General features: G+C 39.0%; 1 protein-coding gene across 5 annotated transcripts in view; it reads right to left on the bottom strand.

Moving 5' to 3' along the window:
- The window catches only part of SLC44A5 (solute carrier family 44 member 5), a 395,909-nt gene that overhangs the window by 311,661 nt on the left and 61,417 nt on the right, over positions 1-22,831 (bottom strand). For 3 of the 5 annotated variants that reach the window (XM_082686573.1, XM_082686572.1, XM_082686571.1), the window contains one exon: positions 21,676-21,751. The exons of the other annotated variants lie outside the window; for them this stretch is intronic. In XM_082686573.1, coding sequence (XP_082542699.1) covers positions 21,676-21,688 — 13 coding nt within the window. In that variant the 5' untranslated portion in view covers positions 21,689-21,751. The remainder of the gene's footprint in view (positions 1-21,675; positions 21,752-22,831) is intronic. 5 annotated transcript variants of the gene reach the window in all.

Here is a 22,831-nt window from a genome sequence, read left to right on the forward strand (position 1 = left end):
TAATTTAAGAATACTTTTTAAGACTAAATTCTGAAATTGTGCTGCTTTAGCTTCTATGCACGCTAACCCTGGGGGCTTCCTCTACTAAGAGATACAGATGGATGGATGGACAGATGGATGGATGGATGGATGGATGGATGGATGGATGGATGTATAGGATATAACAGAAAAGGGAAATAAGAAAAAGGGAGAGAGTAATATAACTATGAATTTCAACTGGCTGAAATTGAAGACTATTTAGGACATAAGGTAATTTGGGTCTGAAAGATTTATAAAATAAAATAGTTAAGAGTTAGAAGTTAAAATTGCACCATGATCTGAAAAGATATATATGCACCCATATGTTTACTACACCATTATTTCTGATAGCCAAATTATGGAGGCTCCCTGAGTGTCCATGGGTAGAAGAATGGACAGGAAGAAGTGATATATATATATATGAAATAGAATATTATTCAGCCACAAAAAAGAATGAAATCTTGCTATTTGTAACAATATGGATGGATCTACAGGGTATAATGTTAAGTGAAATAAGTGAGCCAGAGAAAGATAAATACCATATGATGTCACTCAGACATGGAATTTAAAGACAAATAAAGAGACAAACCAGAAAACTAATTCTTAACTATAGAGAATAACCTGATGGTTACCAGAGGGGAGGTGGGTAGGGGGATGGGTGAAAAAAGTAGAGAGGATTAAAGTACACTTATCATGATGAGCACTGAGTTCTGAACAAATTTGTTAAATCACTATATTGTACACCCGAAACTAATATAACACTGTATGTTCACTATACTGGAATTAAAATTTTTTAAAAGTAACTAAGACATAAGTGCTTGATGTTATTATTTCTAGTAAGCAAGATATAGTAAGATTTTTTTTAAAACAGCACCATGATAACTAAAACAGATCATTTCCCACTTTGTATTATGCTTTCATACCTTGTGATCAGTCTGAAAGGGAGAAAGAGGGAGGGGGGAGGGAGGGAGAACACATGCTATTTTAAGCATACGCTGTTTTTCAAATATCCATCGTTTACTGAAAAAGAAGTCCTAACTCTGTCCTATTTAAGACAACACTGTTTTATGTTCAAGTTTGTCTGACGGGGAGAAGGGCCAAGGGTTTTTAAATTATAATTCAGCAATATATCCCCAAGCTGAGTTGTCCTGACATAGGGTCACAGAGGTTGAAACACAATAATATCCAAGCCATTAATAGAAAGCTATCATAAATTCAAAATGTGATATATGTATAGCAATAAACCCTGCTCAGCCTTACACTAGGAAACAAAAGAAGACAACAAGAATAGAGTAGGGGGTAGTACCCACATTTCAGACAACATGGTAGGCATACTCTGAAATGCTGCACTGAAGTTGGAAGAGGCAACCACATAATAATTCTTTTAACAACTATTCACAAATGGAGTAGTTTAAAAAGCCAGCCAAACAAACAAAACAAAAAAAAAGTCTTAAGGGCGGAGAAATGGTGTAAGCTCTAGAACTATATAAGCATTGGGGTAGAATGCAGACCATACTGATGTAAGCATCAAGGATCCCCTATCATTTCTAATTCTGAGGAAAATCACAACTTCTCCCTGTTTCATTTCTTCTTCCAGAATGTGGGTCTGCCTGACTTGCCTCTCAAGGCCATGTTACAGTGGTCAAAAAGCTATTATTCATGAAAATGTTGTCTTTTTTAAGATTTTATTCATTCATTTGACAGAGACAGAGCAAGAAAGAAAACACAAGCAGAGGGAGTGGGAGAGGGAGAAGCAGGCTCCCCACTGAGCAGGGAGCCCAATGCAGGACTCAATCCCAGGACCCTGGGACCAAGACCCAAGCCGAAGGCAGACGCTTAATGACTGAGCCACCCAGGTGCCCCTCATGAAAATGTTTTAAAAACCACAGACTACTGTAAAGCCTAAACTGTCACACTCTGAAGTTAAAAATAGGTTAAGAATAGATGAGAACTTCCTGTATCTCACATCCAGTCTCTTTTTTCTTTCCTTGTCTAGTATCTTCTGGAGGAAACGTGATTCTGTCATAGTGTCTCTCTGCTTTTCCTTTCAAAAACCTCCACGGTCAGCAGTGTCCACTATTTAAGAGAAACCTAAATAAAACTAGCTTTAGTTCAGCCTTGCTTCCTGAAATAATCATAGTTAAGGTTCTAAGTTGAGTTTAGCGGCTGAACTCCAGCCAAACCTCCTTCTCCTATGTTAGGAGGGAAGAGTCAGCCAGATTCCTTCTATCGGCCCGTCATCACTTGGACTAAACTGGCAGAAGTGGTGGAGTGACTCTGGGAAGTATTAGTGGATGATATTCTCCCCAGTCTGTCCTCTCCCTTCTCACTAGCCCTATGTTTATGTGTTAGAACCTGTCCCCATCAAGGTGGAATGAAGCCACATATGCAGAGCTTGAAGACGGCTTTCTTATTCTGAACAAACAGCTTTTGAAATAGAAGATTAAAAGAGGGATCAACACTACTTTCAGTGACTTAAACTGTGTTTCCTTCATTCATTTGTCAATGCCCTGGAGTCTGACTCCCGTTCTTTCTTCAACATGTGAGCCCTCAACATTGAGGAAAAGCAGAGAGAGCAGCTTTTGAAAGTAGTTAGATGGAAAGGTGATCAGCCCCCCTTCGTTTGCTTCTCCGTTAAGCCCTGTGCAGACCCATTAGCAGATGGTTATGATAACCCAATATAAGTATAGGAGGAAACCAGCACATATTGAACACCCACTGTGTACCAGGACCTGAACTGCAAGTTTCAATACATTTATTTCACACAGCCAATCCCATTTACAGATGATAAAAATAAATAAGAACTATCTTGGTAACAATCAAACAAATCCCAAATGATTACCAAAAACTCACCAGCGACAAAACACTTCTTTTTCTGATTGTTGGCCTGTGTAGCTATAGTGGGTACCTGATGACAGTACTTACATGAGGCAGCAGGACCCGAGGAGAAGACTGACAACAGACAGACCTAAGCCCAAATTCCTATTCAATCATTTTTAATCAGGTAACCTTGAACAAGGAACTTTTACCATTTATTATTACCAGTGGGCTAAACAGACAATTCTTTACCAGAAAAACTAAGAGCTTAGGACAAATAAGCTAGATAAGGGGGAATAGAAACATTTATTATTTCTAAGCCAGTGGTTCTCAATGGAGTGTTATTTTGCCTCCCAAGGGATATCTGGCAATACCTAGAGATTGTGTTGATTGTCACAACTGGGGTGGGAGTGCCATTGGAGGTAGGAGGTAAAAGCCAAAGGTGCTACTACAATGCACAGGCAGCCCTCTACAAAAAGAACTTTCTGGGCTAAAATATTAATAGTGCCAATATTGATAAATCCTTCCAAAGGGAAGGCAAAGGAGAGAAATTTGTTGAGTCCAGTTTAACAGTACAGTGTTTTACTTATTTAACAGAAATACAAACAAGGCAATACTTAGAACCTCAAAAATACTCATACACATTGATCCAGTCACTTCACTTTTAGAAATCTATCCTGATGAAATAATAAGAAAAGCACCTAAAGATTTATGCAAGAGTAGATAGATTAGAAAATTAAAAATAGCAAGTGGCCAATTGCAGGTACAGTGATGATAGGGTGATTATATAATTTATCTTCCAAACTGAAATGACTCTGGGTGTAAAAGGGGGTGCTTTAATAATTTTGCAAAGACGACAGTCATAAATAAGAACTGCCCTGGACAAAGCAGGATATATGGCCCCCTGGTGTAAGGGAATAGGGAAATAAAGTATGCCACATCCTAATTATGAAATGGCAGACAGCCAGCAAAAAAAAAACTTTAAAGAATATTTAACAGCATACATAGTAAAGATAATGATATAATACGAACTATAAAAGGCTGGATATAAAACTTATGTATCAAATTTTGTAATATATATACTTATAGGCTTTGAAAGAAGAATGGAAAGAAACACACCGAATTGTTAACCCTGGTTAACTATCTGTTGAGATTATAGCTGGGATTATTTTTCTCTATATTCAAAATTGCTATAATCATTTTTTAAAATTAGGATGGAGTCCTGCTTCTTTAGAAAGAAATACAAGAGCCAGTTGATGAGAGACAGTTATTCTTCACAGAAGAATGCCAGCAAATAAATGTTGAAGAAATTATATATAAATTAGAAAAATCACAACTTTTGCAATTCCTAATGATATAGTTGTTTCAGGCAAGGAGTTTTGTTGGACACAAACACTTTTAGCACATACACTAAAATTGGAAGGATACAGAGATTAGCATGACCGCTGCAGAAGAATGACACAAAAATTTGTGAAGCATTCCATATTTTTTTTTAAATAATAAAATCTTTAGGTGAAAGATTGCTGGTTATTCACAAAGTTTCAGGGTATTATCTCACAGGGTTCTTGCTAATCGTAAAGAGAAAAAAATATGCCTTCTCAATGAAGAGATCTGCTGATTTCATATTACCCAAATTTTCAAACAATATAATTTTAGTGGAAAAACTGGCATTACATGCCTTTTGCAGTAACATAATATGAAATAAGGACATAATCTGCATAATATTTTGCTAATTTGTTTAGCTTGGGGCGTCTGGGTGGCTCAGTGGGTTAAAGCCTCTGCCTTCGGCTCAGGTGATGATCCCAGGGTCCTGGGATTGAGCCCCACATTGGGCTCTCTACTCAGCCGGGTGGCTGCTTGTCCCCTCTCTCTCTGCCTGCCTCGCTGCCTACTTGTGATCTCGGTCTGTCAAATAAACAAATAAAATCTTTAAAAAAAAAATGTTTAGCTTGAATCTAATCAACCTATTAGATCTACTTTTTGATTTTGAAGGATATCCAGAGAATATCAGAACTAGGAAAGCACCACCAAATGAGAGAAATCAGGTAAATGCAGAATGTGGGAAATTCCAAAAGACAACTGTCCTGCAATGTCCTCAAAAAGTCAAAGTTATAAAGAAAGAAATTGAGACTTCTAGATTAAAAGACACTGGAGAGACGTAGAAGTCAATTACAATCTCTGAATCCTCTTTGAATACTGGCTTTTAAAAAGGAGATCTAAAAAGCATTTGTTGGGGTGCCTGAGTGGCTCAGTGAAAGCACCTGCCTTCAGTTCAGGTCACGATCCCAGGGTCCTGAGATAGAGCCCCACACATTGGGCTCTCTGCTCAGTGAGGAGCCTGCTTCTCCCTCTCTCTTATCCTTCCCCTTCCTGCCACTCATGCTGGCTCCTGCTCTCTCTCAAATAAATAAATAAAATCTTAAAAAATAATAAAAAAAAATAAAAATCATTTGTGGACAATTGAAAAAATTTGAAAATAACCTGTCATTATATATATATTTTTTTTAATTTTCTTTTTTTTAATTTTTTATTTTTTATAAACATATATTTTTATCCCCAGGGGTACAGGTCTGTGAATCACCAGGTTTACACACTTCACAGCACTCACCAAAGCACATACCCTCCCCAATGTCCATAATCCCACCCCCTTCTCCCAAACCCCCTTCCCCCAGCAACCCTCAGTTTGTTTTGTGAGATTAAGAGTCACTTATGGTTTGTCTCCCTCCCAATCCCATCTTGTTTCATTTATTCTTCTCCTACCCACTTAAGCCTCCATGTGTCATTATATATATTTAATTCTCTTAAGTCTGTTGATAATATTATGGTTATATAAAACATTTATGGTGAATATCACAATGTCTGCAGCTTATTTTTAAGGCATTCAGAAAAAATATATATACTTATAGTTATTTAAAGCAAATATGGCAAAATATAAACAACTACTGAATCAAGGTAATGAGTACGTAAGTGCTCATATTGTATCATTCTTTGAGGTTTTCTGATGTTTGGAAAATGCTTAAATATAAAATTAAGGGAAAATTTGGAAGTTACATTTGAAGTCATATAATTACATTTAAAGTAATATAATTAGTAATTCCAGAGTTGACCGCTGTCTTTCCAGGACCAGATACAAAACAGTTGCAGAACCCGCGACAGCCTGCAGAGGATTCAGAATCCTCCGCATTGCCTAAGACCAGCTCTTCATGTTCTATTTCCATTGATTCCCTCAGTTCCTGTGATTTATTTCAGTTGCCTTCCTGTCCCTCAGGTGCTACCACCTTCTCCGCCTGCTCCGTCTTTTGTGGTCCTTGTTCCCCAAGCATAATGAGAATAGAGCATAAATTAATCAGGCACACCCAGGCTTTGAATCCTGCCGCTAACATACAATTTCAAAAGAACCATTGCTCTCTCTGGAAAATTTCTATCTCTGAGAATGCTGTGGACTGAATGCTCCTGGTCCTCTCCAAATGCATATGCTGAAACCCTAATCCCCAAAGTGATGGTATTTGGAGATGAAGTAATTAGGTCATCAGGGTGAAGCCATCATGAAGGGATTAGTCTATGTGTCTGTCTGTCTGCCTGCCTTTCTGTCTGCCTCTCTCTCTCACACACACACACAACTATAAGGCAGCTGTCTACAAGACTTCTTGTAGAAGCCAAGAAACAAGTGAAATAGGCTTCTGGTAAATTTTGAAGTTTTTAGCCTCCAGAACTGTGAGGAATAAGTCTTTTTTTTTTTTTTTTTTTTTTTTTTCTTTTTCTTTTGACAGACAGAGATCACAAGTAGGCAGAGAGGCAGGCAGAGAGAGGGAAGCAGGCTCCTTGCTGAACAGAGAGCCTGGTGCGGGGCTCGATCCCAGGATTCTGGGATCATGACCTGAGCCGAAGGCAGAGGCTTTAACCCACTGAGCCACCCAGGCGCCCCCAGAATAAATCTTGTTTAAGCCACCCAGTCCATGATAGTTTTGTTATAGCAGCCCAAAGGGTTTAAGACAAAGGATTTCCAGAGCATTCCCATTCCTCCAGCTCTCCACTTCACATAATGAGCACATCCTCCTTTCCCACTTCCCCCCAAAAGGTTTAATAGGTTGGAAGTTCTTTTGCTAGGATTTCTGTACATCCTCTTGATGTTTTCCTTCATTTTACCTGGTAAGGGACAGGTGTGTCATACTCTAACACACAGAAAGCCAAGGAAGCCTTAAAAGTGGCCTACCTTGGGTGACTTGGGAAAAAAATACACAAAAGCAACATACTTTTTAATAAAGTATTTCTAAAGGCCTTGGACATCACTAATCCTAAAAGCAAGCATATCTGATCCTATATGAAGATTCAAATTTCTCAATTTCTTGGCCACTTACTGGTTGGTAACATTTCCAAAGAACAATTTTATGTCTTTCATTTTACATTGATTTCTCTGTTTAGCAAGACTAAGCTTTTTGAAAGTTCTAAGACAAAGAATTCTTTTAATCTTGCTTGTCTATAAGACCCTCTCAAAGATTCACCCTTACTATCCATTAGACATCTTTCAAGGCTGTGTCCTGACCTGTTGTGTCCTATGTAATATGGTTGTGATATTTTAGCACTTTTAGTTAGTCTTATATGAAATGTTTTTGTCATTTACCACCTTTGGTCTTTCTGTCATTTTTAAACTCTGAACTTCACTCTGTAATTTCTCAGCTTCTGTTTTGTACTTGACATTCATTATGTGCTTTTTGTGCCCTTAATTACTTGTTGCGCTTCGGGGTTGATTCATGTTGGTCTTTTCTAATTCTACTGTCTTGATTGCTGTACAGCAAGCCACTTCCCCTCCAAAAACATTGTTTGTCTTTAAACTGTGTTCTTTCTTTCCAGTGCTGGAAACTGAATTTTTTTCTGCTTGTCCTTTTCAGGAAATCTCAGGCTATCCCTAGTTGTGATAACTGATATCTATTCACTAGAATCATAATTTCTTTTCTCTCGTCATGGACTCTATACTCAAGTTTGAAAAAGAAATTAGGAAGGAAGGAAGGAAGGGAGGAAAGGAAAAGAAATCACAACGACAAAAGGTAGAAAATACATGGCAAGAACAGAAAAGACATTTACAGGAGAATATTCAGGAAGCAACAGACATAATAATTAACAAAGGTACAAGAAAGGAAAAATAAGAATGGTTTCTTAAATAAGTATAACATGGGAAATACAAAGTTAAAAATAATAAACACTTTATTCTTTTAAAGTAAGAATAAATAACTTTAGTGTCTAGTGTGTCAGAAAGCACCAGCCATTAATAATGCTATCATTTGGGGGGCACCTGGGTGGCTCAGTGGGTTAAAGCCTCTGCCTTCGGCTCAGGTCATGATCCCAGGGTCCTGGGATCGAGCCCCGCATCTGGCTCTCTGCTCAGCAGGGAGTCTGCTTCCCCCTCTCTCTCTGCCTACCTCTCTGCCTACTTTTGATCTCTGTCTGTCAAAGGAATAAATAAAATCTTTATAAAAAAAAAAAAAGAAGAAGAAGAAGAAGAAGAATGCTATCATTTGTGAAATACAGGCTACCATCTTCTCACATTTAAACCTCTGCAACAGTCTCCCCATGAGAATGGTCTCATTCTCACCAGCATTCTCTCCCTCCCTCTAGTCTATTCTTTAGAATGCCCCCAGAGTCATTGTCCTAAAATGCACATCAAATAATTTCTCTGTTGGAAAACCTTTCAGTGGCTCTCTATTCCATCTATAATAAAGCCCAAATGTTTATGAAACCCTACATGCCAAGATTCTGTTTACTTTTCTAACCTCATTTCTACCATTTCTCCTTCTTCCCAAGATTTGTATGCTCTAGACAAAACATTCTTTAAGATCTTCCTCTGAGCTTTTGTGTATGCTTTTTTCCCCTGCCCAGAATGCTTCTTCTGCCCAACTCCTTTTGGTCCATCCAATGCTTAGTCATCCTTCATGTAGATGCCTCTGCCTCTCTGGCTCCGTCACTAAAAGCCAAGTACCCCCTTCTGTATACTATCATGGTTCCCTGTTATTTCGCCTCTCATGGCATATTATTGTGTTATATCATCTTGTTGATTTATCTGTGTCACATGCTAGTCAGCATGCAAGGTGATAGCAATGGTGACATGTATCTTTTTCTTGCACTGGCATTCTGACACTTAGCACAGAACATGACCCCTAATAATACTTGATACTTTATTACCTTGATGTTGTACAAATATTTAAGTAAGGGGATTGTCTAGTGACCCAAAGCTTAACTTAAATCCTTATTTCCAATGCTTGTTGAAAATCTTTCTAGAATAATTATTGGCAACCCTCAGCATGTATATTAAATAAGCATTATTAGTAAATTACCTTTGATATGTGGGACAATTGCTGCCTCTATTATCTCTTTCCTACCAATTCCAAGGGCTTGTAGTTGGGACAAGCCATCCATGCTATCCAAAGTTCAGCAGTTGGTGTTCCCATAGCACCCATCTAGACCTCTCCACCTGCCCAGAGGTAGTCATTCAGCTGCTACAAAATCCCCCGTCCCACTCCACTGCAGAGGCAGAATTGTCTAGTAAATGGCATCTCCCACCATTGTTATCCTGCCAATAGGACAGCTCAAGCATCTTAGAATTCCTTCCAAAGGCTGGCATTACATAATGCTTTAGTCTACTTTTCTGTCTTAGTAAATCTAGTAAAATAAGAAAAACTTAATTTCTTTAGGATGACTTAATAGCTTATAAAATCTCAGATCACCATTCTAGTCATAGTGTTATGGGAACTGTCAATTTTAGACATGGAGAAAAGTGGGCTGAAACTACACTAACATCTTCTAGAAGTTTCTGAAACCAAAGACTACTTTAATTCAATATATTCTGCTTGATTTTTCATAAATTTTCTTCCTTTCTCTTTAAAATTTCTTCTGAAAATGCAGGTAATTCTGTTAACTAAGGGTACAGTAAAGAGAAACTGAGTTGAATCAGGTTTAAGATGTTTACATATCCAGAGGCACCTGGGTGGCTCAGTCAGTTAAGCATCCCACTCTTGATTTCAGCTCAGGTCCTGATCTCAGGGTTGTGAGATGCAGCCATGTGTCAACTCCATGTTGGGCATGGAGCCTGCTTTAGATTCTCTCTATCCCTGCCCTTCCCCTTTCCCTCTCTAAAAAACAACAACAAAAAGGCTTATATATCTAAATTTATCCATTAAAGAGAAAAAATCCTAAGAAAAAGCATACTGGCATCATAAGTAGAAATAACAGTACTTCCTTGATTTTGCAAGAAATGATGTTTTTTATGTCAGAAAAAGGGAATAAAAAGTAAAGCTTCTGGGGCACCTGGGTGGCTCAGTGGGTTGAGCCTCTGCCTTCGGCTCAGGTCATGGTATCAGGGTACTGGGATCGAGTCCTGCATCTGGGTTCTCTGCTCAGCAGTGAGCCTGCTTCCCCCTCCCCCTCTGCCTGCCTCTCTGCCTATTTGTGATCTCTCTCTCTCTCTGTCAAATAAATAAATAAAATCTTTTTTTTTTTAAAAGTAAATCTTTTGAAAGGACAGATCCAAATCAAAAATACTTTATATTGCTTTATTAACAGAAAGAAAAAAATTAAAAGTGATGTTGCTACTGCCTACAGTAAGGGTATCATTGAGAAGGTATTTTCATTCCTCTTACCATGAAGAGCAGGAAGTATACTGCTACAAAAAAAAAAAAAAAAAGAAAGAAAGAAAAAGAAAAAGTGAAACTTAATGTCAAGGATACATAAAACAAAGCACTATCCAAAATATAGGTAGTTTATTGGTGAGTGTGATTTAAAATCAAATGCTTTCTGAGTTAAAAAATGCAGGATAATCAACATGTCAGTGTAAAATGGGCCATAAATTTTCAAAAAAGGCATCAATGGAAATAAACTTTGAAAAACCAATTTTGGACTGTCCTAAGTCCAAAACAACCTTAGTTCTAAAATGTATATGTTCATCTGCTGCTTTTCATTTTTGACTATAAATTTGCTGACAGATTATGTGGTTCGTAATTGTCAATCAAATTTCTTTTTGTCTTCTTTGTTCACCTAGTAATCACTCATCCCCGATTTCACTGCTACACACAAACTAAAATTCAGTATGTTACCAGTGACCCTAACATTTTCCAGGGTCTCCTCCTCATTTTCATTAAACATCATAACCAGCAACTAACTCTTAAAATTTTCCCCAGACCAGCACTAACAGAACCCATGAATCTATCCTATGATGCCATCCAGATAGGTTTCAGCCAGTGAAAGTGAGTCAGAAGTGAAAGGACATACCCCGGCCAGTGACAGAAAGAGTGGGCATCTATTAAATTTAGGAGTAAGACCATTTCCTGCCTAGGGGCTAGAATATCTTATGTCTGAGACCCTAAATATCACAAAGGCATTTTACAACTTTACCAAGATGTGCTACACAAAATAATAACATGGAAAGATGCCCCCCAAACACATTCCATGGTGTATGTAATACAGTTTTTCTCTTGGTGACTCAGAAAGTACATTAGCATATTAAAAGATAAAAGAAGTCTGCCCATAAAGAAACTTGTTTAACATTGTTTAACCTGGGATTTGCTAAATCTTTTTGACCTATTAAGATCCCAGAGAACCAGTAATTTCAAGGAATAGGCTTAAGGAAAAGCTGACCTGACCAGCCATTCATATTTGCAGGGTTTTTTGATCCCATGGGGCTCCCCTGTAAGTCCAGCACTGGTCATAGGATGTCCTAGAGCAGTGCTTCTTAAACTTATATGTGCATGCATCTCGATTGTATGTGCACATATGATCTTGTAAAAATGTAGATGCTGACTCAGTAGGTCTGAGCTGGGGCTGGAGAGTCTGCACTGCTGAGAAGGCTTCAGGTGATGTTGATGCTGCTGGTCTCTATCACATGCTGAGCAGCGAGGCTCTACAGAACCACAGCGGTAAGAAGATCATCACATCTCCAGTCTCTTTATCTTTTCCTTCCTAATAATAAATCCTCCTAAAATATTACTTTCAGGGTGCCTGGCTGGCTCAGTGTGAAGAGCATGGGACTGTTGACCTCAGGGCTGTAAGTTTGAGCCCCACATTGGGGGGTCAAATGACACTTTTAAATGACACCCTTTAAAAGTAACGTCCTTCCAGGGCACCTGGGTGGCCCAGTCAGTTAAGTGTCCAACTTGTGATTTCAGCTCAAGTCATGATCTCATGGGTTGCGGGATGGAGACTGCCATCAGGCTCCACACTCAGGAGGGAGTCTGCTTGAGATTCTCTCTCTCTCCCTCGCCCTCTGCCCTTCCCCCCCCCCCCACACTCACGTATACTCTCTCCCTCTCTCTGGATATGAATAAATAAATCTTTAAAAAAACAAAAACTTTACAAAAAATAAATATATATTACTTCCAATATATATTCCTTGCTGGTCAAAAAATTTTAGTGGTCCCCCATTCCTTTCAACATTAGTAACTCAACAGTAGATATCTATTGAAATTGTACTCTGTGCTAAATAGATAGAGCCCCTGACTTTATACAGTTGAGTACCAAGTAGGTGAGTAAAAAACAATGTGCAGAATGCTAGGAACCAAAACAAGAAGGGAAGAGCTACTTTTTTGAGACCTTGATTTCCTTATCTATAAAATGAGGGTTTGGGGTGCCTGGGTAGCTCAGAGGGTTAAAGCCTCTGCCTTCGGCTCAGGTCATGATCCCAGGATCCTGGGATTGAGCCCCTCATAGAGCTCTACTCCGCAGGGAGCCTGCTTTCTCCTCTCTCTGCCTGCCTCTCTGCCTACTTGTGATCTCTGTCTGTCAAATAAATAAATAAAATCTTTAAAATGAGGGCTAAACCAGACCAGTGGTATTTAACTCTCCATGTATCTTGCAGTCATGGACATCATCCTATTAGAGAGTCTCAGCCCAGACCAATGAAAATACAAGCTGTCAGTACACCTTCAACAGGGAATGGGCAGTTCTCAAAAACTCCCCAAGTGATTCTAAGATGCAGCCAAGTTTGAGAACGACTGGACTAAATGATTCCCAAAGTGCTGCCCAGGTATCAACAACACCCAGAAACTTGTTAGAATGAGAAGTATCAGGCCTCACCACAGACCTACTGAGTCAGAAACTCCGGGGACAGGGTAAAGAAACCTGGGTTGTGGTTTTACGGTTTTGGTTTTGTTTTTATGTATGTATGTATGTATTTATTTATTTATTTTTAGAGAGAGAGACAGGCAATGAGAATAGGAGTAAGAGCACAGGGAGCTACTCTTCAAGCAGATTCCCTTGCTGAGTAGGAGCCCTATGCAGTGTTCAGTTCAATCTCACAACCCATGAGATCATGACCTGAGCTGAAACCAAAAGTCAGTTGTCTAACCAACTAAACCACTCAGGCACCCCAGAAACCTGGGTTTTAACCGGCTCTCCAGGTGATTCTCCAGGTGAAAACCACTGGATTAGACAACTAGTAGATTTCCCTCTGGCTCTAAAATAGAATCATTCTTGGACCTCAAACAGGCTTTTCAAGGACTTTTGTTATCAGGTCTTAAACAGACTAACAGTATAAGCTCTTCCCAGATTTAAATCTTTAATTGCTGTGTATTCTTAAGGAATTATTATAGCTGTCTGTGTTTCATGTTCTCATCTATAAAATGAGGATAATAATAGTACCTATTGTCACAGAGTTGCTGTGAAAATTCAGTGATTTTGTGTATGTAACTGACTTAGCAGAATGCCTGCGATGTATTTCAGGTCATTACCCAATTGTCACTCTTGCAGGGAGGACCTCATGGCCACTCTGTCCAAAATCACAACCCACCTTTACCATTCCCTTTTTCCCCTCCCTTGGTTTATTTTTGCCTTTGCAATTATTATTCTCTAACATATAACATATATCCACTAATTGCTTTATTATCTGCCTTCTCTCACTAAGATGTAGGTTTTATAAAATCAAGGATTTTTGTCCATTTGTTAAGAGCTATATTCCCAGTGACTAGTCAGGGTCTGGTACATTGCATGTACTCAACTGGTGCGATAAAGGAATGAATAAATGTTAATGATTATCAATATTAATATTATAGCAATCCAAATATTTCTTATTGAAAAACAATAGCTTATACTTCCCATTTACTGTTCCAAATTATGCTTATGTATTATTACATGCTTTATTCAAATTCTGTCCCATACCTAACAATGCCTTCCTATTTAACTTCTGCTCATTTTAGACCCTGCTCAAATTCTATTTCTTTAATATTCCCTGACAATTCTGATGACTAACTCTCTGAATGTCTACTGTCTATACTATACAATAGCACTTAACTTATCTTAATTAATTACCAATGGAAAGAGCAACTTTACTGAAATTTAAATATACTGAGAGAGGCTGCATCCGTCATACAATAAGCATTCATGAAAACTGACAGAGGAAGGAGTCCTCAAAGGAATCCCAGGAAAAATTCACCATTAATTAGCCATGTAGTCCTCAAATAACAAAAACAGTGCTCTACATTTTACAAAGTACCTTTAAATACATCAGTTCAGGGAATGAAAATTAGTGGCTTTCTGGCCCCCAGTCTTCCTGTCATCTATGTCTGGAAGAGGCCCACAATCATCCCCAATGTGGCCCTCTAGGCAGCCATTACCAGTTGGTCAGATCTAGCAGACAAGGGGACACCTATTTCCATCCTAACTTAGTCTAACCCCCCTGGTTCTAAAAGCAAAGAAAACTGATGCCAAGAGATTTAAATTGACTTGTCCAGGCACATACATGATAGCAGACCAAGACCAGAACCATCATCCTGACTCCTCTTCAGAATTCTCTCTATGCTCTCTCCTCATTCATTTCTGAAATGCAGTATTTAAGTTTCCATTCTAAAGCAACCAAAATACAGACAGCAAACCTTTGACAGAGAGTTTTCATATTAATGCTCATGAATATAACGTTGAAATGAAAAATGACAGTTTTGAGTCAAGTGATAGACAGAGTTGGTTAGTCTCTTATTTTTCAGTTGGGTTTATTTACTTAAGCCTAGAATGTGTCATGACTGAAAATAGACAAAACAGATTATTTCCATTCCACTATCCTAGAAAAAGAAAAGGGAATAGTTTTCATTAAAGAACTGGGCTCAAATCCAGTCCCAAAATAACTTATACTACTGAATCAACTTGTAAAAGGTGTTATTTCTCTCATTAATGGCAATGCATTATTAGGAGTTCAGATTAATCACTAAATTTAAATTATAAGAAAAATGTATTTAAAGGAATATGAAAAAAGAAAATAATGGAGAGAAACAAACATCTATTTTAATATAAATAATAACCACTTCCTCATCACAGAAAACATGCTCACGTTTTAGAATTATAATTTTCCAGGGGCGCCTGCGTGGCTCAGTGGATTAAAGCCTCTGCCTTCAGCTCAGGTCATGATCCCAGGGTCCTGGGATCAAGCCCCACATTGGGCTCTCTCCCCAGCGGGGAGCCTGCTTCCTCCTCTCTCTCTCTGCCTACTTGTGATCTCTGTCTGTCAAAAAAAAGGAATTATAATTTTCCAGATCCTCTCCCTAAAGCACAGTTTCCAAATATTGCCATTGCCTTTGCAACTTAGTTGGAATGAAACTGACATCAAATTTTTGCCTAGACATTTGATAATTCTGTCTTGATTAAGCCTTATTTTTAGGTATACTATAATTGAAGCTGATTTGGGGGGAGAAACCATCATCTAACGCAGTTAGAAATTGCCTCTGGCACTGTTTGCTTTACCCAAGGAAACCAGGATGACAACTGGCAGTTCTGTTACTTTGCAGAGTTAATCCATTTTCACAACTATGTTACTTAGTAGTAAGGCTACCAGCAGTTGGTCCCATACTCTATCCTTCTACCCTGAGAAAATGAGTCTGACTCATATTTAAGGGTAGGATGCGGAAAGGAGCAAATATGTGAATCTCTTCTCTTCGACACAGACCCTGCCACCACACCAGAGGAGGAGGAGTGTATGCTGAAACACACACAGAGGAAGTTCAAGGCCTGTACTGCCCCTGCTCCACAAAAAAGGGCAGTCAGTAAGAGGATTCTCCTAGGGTCTAGATATACACAGGAACAATCGCAATGGGCCTCAGAGAAATCTGGCCATAAACTGATGCTTGCTAAGAGCCTCCTGGAAAACTGGAGTGATTTTCACCTCAACCCCCTTTGATGGGATACCAGGGTAGCTCAGTCAGTTGAGCGTCTGACTTTGGTTCAGGTCAGGATGCCAGCATACTGGGATCAAGTCCCTTATCAGGCTCCTTGCTCAGCACTGGTGGTCCATGAATTTGGTCAAAACAAAATGAAACCAAGAGCTCTGGTCAGACCCCATCATGTTAGCCCAGGCATGGATCCTGAAAGCAAAAAGAATACACAAGAGAAATCATGACTTCTAGAAAAACAGTAGTTCCCAAGGCATATTTGTGAAACACTGGAGCACTCTGATTTTTGGCTTAGGCATTCCAAAAATTCAGAAATCACTTCCCCTGCAGCACACTACTGAATATTTTTTTTAACCAAGGGGACAAGTACCCTACCTAACTTAGAAGAAATTAGTTTCTAAGACACCATTCACAATATGGAAAATTCTTTAAAACACTGTTATTTACATAATTAAAGCCCAAATTTCTTGAAAACTTACTGTATGCTAGTTCATACAACACAGTAAACAGAGAATAAATTTGAGTTGGAAACACTTGCCTTGTTATTAGTTTTATCATTCCTAGTGACCATGAGCAGTACTGTCATTAAGCCCTTGTTTTCTCTTTTATAAAATAATCATAATGAAATGTATTTCACAGCTTATTCTGAGATTACATGAAAAACACTGGAAAAGGCATAAAAATGACTGACCCATGAGAGAAACTAAGTAAATAATTTTCTTCCCCCATTTCCTTTTTTTCTTATAAAGAAGACATCCATGCTAAAATGTTTTTGGGTGCTGTATATGGTTTAAAAAATTAAGTAACAAGAGAGTAGGGGCACCTGGGTGACTTGGTCAGTAAAGCATCCGACTCCTGATATCAGCTGACCTCAAGGTGGTGGGTTCAAGCCCCACATCAGGCTCTGCATCAGCGAGGGGTCTGGAGAGTCTTTCTCCCTCTACCTCTGCCCCTCCCCCTACTCATGTGCTCACACGCACACGCTCTCTCTCTCAAATAAATAAATTTTTTTTTAATTTTTTAAAAAATAAAAAATCAAGTAACATGCCAGCGTTTAGATGTCTATGAATTATTGTTTATATAACTAATCTGAAGCAGCTACTATTCATATATGTAATTATATACAAAATTTCAATGAATAACTCTGCAGTCCTCTAGCTGAACAATTCAAATTGGCAGCATAATCTGGTTCCCTTTTCCCAGAAATATATTGCAACTGTATTTTTCTTCCAGTCAATCCCACTCTGTTAGAAGGGAAAGGGGGAGGATCTACCCCTGTTCCCTTGAATAATGGCAACATTTTATGACCTCTTTTCCATGGAGTCCTCTTCTTTTGTGTTAGATTAACATGCACCTCTCAAAGTATTTCTGCTAATCTGTCTTCCAGAACCTGCTTGTGGGCCTCTGAATACTACAAATACAGCAAGGCAGTGTTAGGAGCAAATATGTACAGTCCTGCAAAAGAAATTAATAAAAAGAGGGGAAGCACGTCATGTTGGATGCATCTAAGAGAATAAGCAGTAACAGTCTCATGGCCAAGAACAACAGCAGGCCGGTCCATCTGTCCATCATGAAACTGAGTTGTGCCTACTAGTTATCAATAGGAGGTGGCCATGTGGGCTTCACACTAAAATAGAAATTCTGTCATCAGGAAGATAAGGTGAGGAGGGAAGAAAAGGATTAACTGTTTCAGAATCAATTTCTGGGTGATGAATGATGAATACATGATGATGAATACAAAGAATTGCCTCCTGTTTCTTATTCACAAACTACGAAATTCTTATTCATCCTGTTATTCTTTCATTAAGGATTTTCTGGGTGTTTCCTAGAAGCCAGACACAATGCTAGCCACGATGGATCCAAAGAATAATTTTCTGGGGTGCCGGGCTGGCTCAATTGGTAAGAGCTCGTGACTCTTGATTTTGGGGTTGTGAATTTGAAATTTTTTTCATGGGGTGTAAAATTTTTTTTAATTAAAAAAGGAATAAGTTCCTTCTTTTAAAAATTCTGTTTCATGAGAGAGACAGAGAAGTAAACAAAAAATTATAAAACGGAAAGATGACAGCCAATGTGTATACAATATGGGGTGGGAACCCAAAGAAAGTAGTCATTAACTATGCAAAAATATGCCAACTTCACAAATCTGTGAGTCTGCCTGGCACAGGAGCTATGCTAAGCTCTGTAATATATCAGTGTTGTTATGTGTGCTATAGAAGTGAGGTCAACCAGAGAGATAGAACAGAAAATCTAAGAACAAACAGATGGGTCTCAATCAGCTTGTTTGCCTTAGGGTGGAAGAAAAAGTGTTACTGCCTCTACCTTCACTATCACAGTCCTTTTTTCTTCAGTATGTGTGTGTTTGCTAATTTCTATATGATTTTTAATCTTATCAACTCTATCTAACCATGTCCACTTCTATTTTCTCTAAGTATGTTTGAGTGTGTGACCACTGGGCCACAAATAGATACAGATATGGATATACATGTAGATCCTTTGTCAACGTTAGAGATAAAACCAGAAATAGCATCTTGGCTTCAGGAAATATGAGTTACAGTATAATTCTTAAGTTTTACAATAGAACATTTTCATTAAGGGCAATTTCTAACAGAAGAAGGACTCAAAGGCATAGCATTTATTGACATTTAGCCAAATTAAGATGTTCATACAATCAACGCTCAGTGTGCTTTAAGGTCTACTATAAAAAGCTTCCTTTCAAATGCAGAATTGAATGAGGAGTGAATTGAGGCGTTCCCATTTAAGCTAACATGGACATTCTGAGTCAACTATTAGCTTGAAAATCCAATTTAAGTATTTGCTGGTTTTGTTGCTAACGTGCACTTAAAAATACAAAATTCACATCAGTTTCACATCAGGTGAAAATTGAAATTTATTATTCATCTCTGAGGCCATTTTTGGTGCTAGATTATTTGCCCTTTGATTATCTCTGGCATTGGCATTCCTCTTTGTTGTCCCTGAAGCCATGCACCACCCAGAACTACATGCATAAAAAAAACTAGTGTTCCCCTCTCTAACCCCTCCCCCAGTCACAGGAGCCAATGGCACATTCTGGAAATGAAGCATGAGCCATCAGCAACCAGGTACTAGTATCAGGCTCACCCAGAGTCAGGGTTCTCCTTGAAGAACCCCCTCCAAAGAATAACAGCCATCACTCTCCATGCCTCTGTCCTGATATCCTGTCCTGGTGGCTACCAAAAGTGAAATGCCCTATCCCCTGACAGACTCAAAAGAACAAAATCACTCTGTTACCCATAGAGATCAATCTGACAAACACAAAAGCCTTAAATTTTATCTCTAATCTCGACTTCGGTCACCTAATTGGCCTTTGGGACGACCTGCCAAAATTTCATTTGTACCTTACTTGAATATCGTGAAAACTACAGTGCCATTTCGAGATATTTGTTTAACATCTATCAATTCTGTGTAAGTAATTCTTGGTCACTTGTTCTCAATGTGCTTCTCTTATGGTGCTGCCTGGCACAGCTTCACTGGTCATTTTGTTTACGAGCTATTTTGTACTGATGGTGGTGGTGTTGGTGACGCTGCAGCTTCTCTCCTCCACTCGAACAAGTGGACAAGTATTGTCCTCTAAATGGACAAGTTTTTGCCAGGATCTATGCTATCCCCTGTAGAACTTTTGCTATAGATGTCTAATCATCATCGGTTGTTTTCATTTATTACATTAAAACCTCCCCCAAAATGGGATTACAAAATAAAAGGGAAGTGTCCTTACAGAGTGATTTGAGTAATGACTCAAGCCCAGGGAGTTTGACTTATAAATGCTATAGAGAAAGTCATTTATTAATTTACATTCTAAGGCCTGGAGATGGAGGCCGACAGAAGCATTGATTAGTGGAAGTGAAAAAAGGGGGTGCTATGGTGAATGAAATGGTTTCTTTCTGGTGGTGGAAGTTGTGAAGTTGTGATGCCTCTTCCAGATCATCAGTGGCCAATATTCAGAGGAGAGAGGTAAATATCAAATGAGCAACAGGCAAAAGGGCTAGGTAACACTCAGCACACATGTGCAGCATGGCTCCAAAGGTCGAGGAGAATACTAACGGTATAGCTTTGAGAAATTATTTTCCTAGAGCACTGTTACACATGGTAGCAATGCTTTGCTCTTTGCTCATATAAACCAATCTAAACTACAGTGTTGTTGAAGTAAAATACAGCCTTAGTAATTTGATTTCAAACACATTCAACCTTTTTTTTTTTTAAAAGATTTTATTTATTTATTTATTTGACAGACAGAGATCACACATAGGCAGAGAGGCAGGCAGAGAGAGAAGAAGAAGCAGGCTCCCTGCCAAGCAGAGAGCCTCACCTGGGGCTCAATCCCAGGACCCTGAGATCATGACCTGAGTCGAAGGCAGAGGCTTTAACCCCCTGCGCCACCCAGGCACCCCCACATTCAACCTTTTGTAACACACTTCTGAATTACAGTTTGTGGACAATCATAAAAACCACCATTTCTTCAACATATACATACCACTTCTCAGGCCTTGGTCAATGTGATAATTACTGATGAGCAAACCAGCCTAAAATACTAACGTCATCTGCCCCAGACAGGAGTATGTTAGTAACACTGTACATCTGCATAAAAGAAAATGCCCTGTGAGTTGGCTATTCCCCAGTTCTCACACTCAAGGAACAGCTGTCACCCCCACTCACAGAGCCAATCTCTGAACAGGCCATCCCCAGGAACAGGTTCATAAGGAGCAGGGGTTCCTGTCGGTGGCCAGCCACATACTACAGTACATTTACAGCCTTCAGGAACCTACACACATTTAGACACATTCTTGGACCCCTTTTAAGCATCTTGTTAGATCTTTAGATCTTATTTTTAATAACCCTTTTAATCTTTTCAAAATGCTCAGCCAAAGCCATGGCTTAGCTTTAAGCTACACATCCTAGATCTTCCATTTTAATTTGTACTCGGGCAACATTGTGCTCTTTCTTCATAGCTAGGAATAGATTTTCCTTCATGAAGGAAAAAAATGTGCTCTTAAGGAAAACAGTGTTCATTTTCAATGAACATTTACTAAGTAACTAGCTTTTCGAAAGTAAAAGGCTAGGCCTGAAGAGGGTAAAAAAGATAGATGAGACCCAGTCTGTGACTGCCAGGCGCTTAAAACCTAATTACGGAGATAGAAATAGTAGGAATCGGGGTTAAAATTTGAAGTGGAGCCCCGTGGTCCCTCTCCATGGAACAAGTGACAGCGTGTTGCTTCTCTAAGGAGCGAAGCTCTGGTGGTGTCACAATACGAGAAAGGGGGCTGAAAATAATCATCCTCTGAAATAAAGGTTAACGATTCCAGTTCTAGCAATAACTCTTCAGGTAGGGGGAACGGCACAGGAAAAGGGGAACCATACTCAAGAAGTGACTGGAGTATGCGTGGGGGTGGGCTTTTACAAACCACGTAGCCCCCGGTCCCAACACCTGCCCCAGCAACCCTGCTGTCAGGAGGCCTCAGGCACAGAAGAGAGGGTACCTTGCGTCTCAGAGGTCTTGAGCTAGGAAGAGACGGAGAACCATCACGCCTACCACGCTGCAGGCTTTCAGGTGCCGCTCCTCATGACGCCGCAATGGATATTCATTTCCCTACTGTCCTTATTTAATAGTGAACCAATAATATTTTACGCAGAAGTCTCGAGCAAGAGGGACTTAACCCGAGTAGGTGATTACCTTTGTCACTCATTAAGAGGCTGTTTCTTCGGGGGATGCCTGAGTCACTGCCAGGTTGAGTTGTTTAGAAAGGAGTCTGTGATAAAAACAAGTATGAAGATGATTATCTAAAGCAAATGGTTTTAACTTATTAAAAACCTACATGTGGGGAAAACCCTCACAACCCTAATTTATACTCCCTAAGAACCGGGAGAATTAGCCTAATGCTCTTCTAACACATAAAATACTGCCGGCATCTACTCTCTTTGAAGGAAACTGTGTTCTCCTCTTTACTACTGGAATAAAATTCTCTCTGCCACAGCCTCCTAAATCTCGGTCCTTATTTTTATTATCTACTCTCACACCTCACACCACCTGTAACACACATCCCTAGCCAGCTGATTTCTCTATCCTGTCTTCCACTTTTATGCTCCTTTTATTCAACACTCCCATCAATGCTTTTCTGTTTAGCTGCCACGCTGATCAACAAAAGGGTTGTAGTAGGTGGCATTTTTCTTTTGCGTTTAGTTCTTCTTTCCCTAACTTTAGGCTAAGTATTTTTAATGATTATGCAACACATAACTCTTTGTGAAAACTTATTACAAAAAAGTATATTTTTAATGAAAGGGAAAAGCTAATTTCACCAGGTAGAAAATCACCACTAAAATTTGGTCATTTGTCCTGTCCATCCTTTTTCTATGTATGTCTCTTAACTTTTTATTTTGAAAAAAATTTAGACCTACAGAAAAGTTGCAAAAATAGTATGGACAGTTATGTATACTCTTCACCCAGCTTCCCCTCTGCTAAGATCGTCCATTATACTATAGTATAATTATCAAAATCTTCTATGTGTATTCTGACAAGGTCTATATACCATTTTTATCTAATATAAATCCTTCTAATATCTAATCTATCTAATATCATCTTTCTCCAGTTGTCTCAATAATGTCCTTAAAAGAATTTCTCTCTTGTCCAGATCCAAGACCACAGCCCACATGTAGTTGGCATATCTTGTTGGTCCCCTTCATCTGGAACAGGTTTTCACACTTCTCTTTTCATGACGATTTTCCAGAAGCACCAGAGTAGTTATTCTGAAGAATATGGCTTTGGGTCCGTCTAACCTGTTTCCACATGACTAGACTCAGGTTATGCCTCTTGGGCCAGAATACTACATAAA

The sequence above is a fragment of the Mustela nivalis genome (genome assembly GCF_964662115.1).
Source record: "Mustela nivalis genome assembly, chromosome: 10".
Lineage (NCBI taxonomy): Eukaryota > Metazoa > Chordata > Mammalia > Carnivora > Mustelidae > Mustela > Mustela nivalis.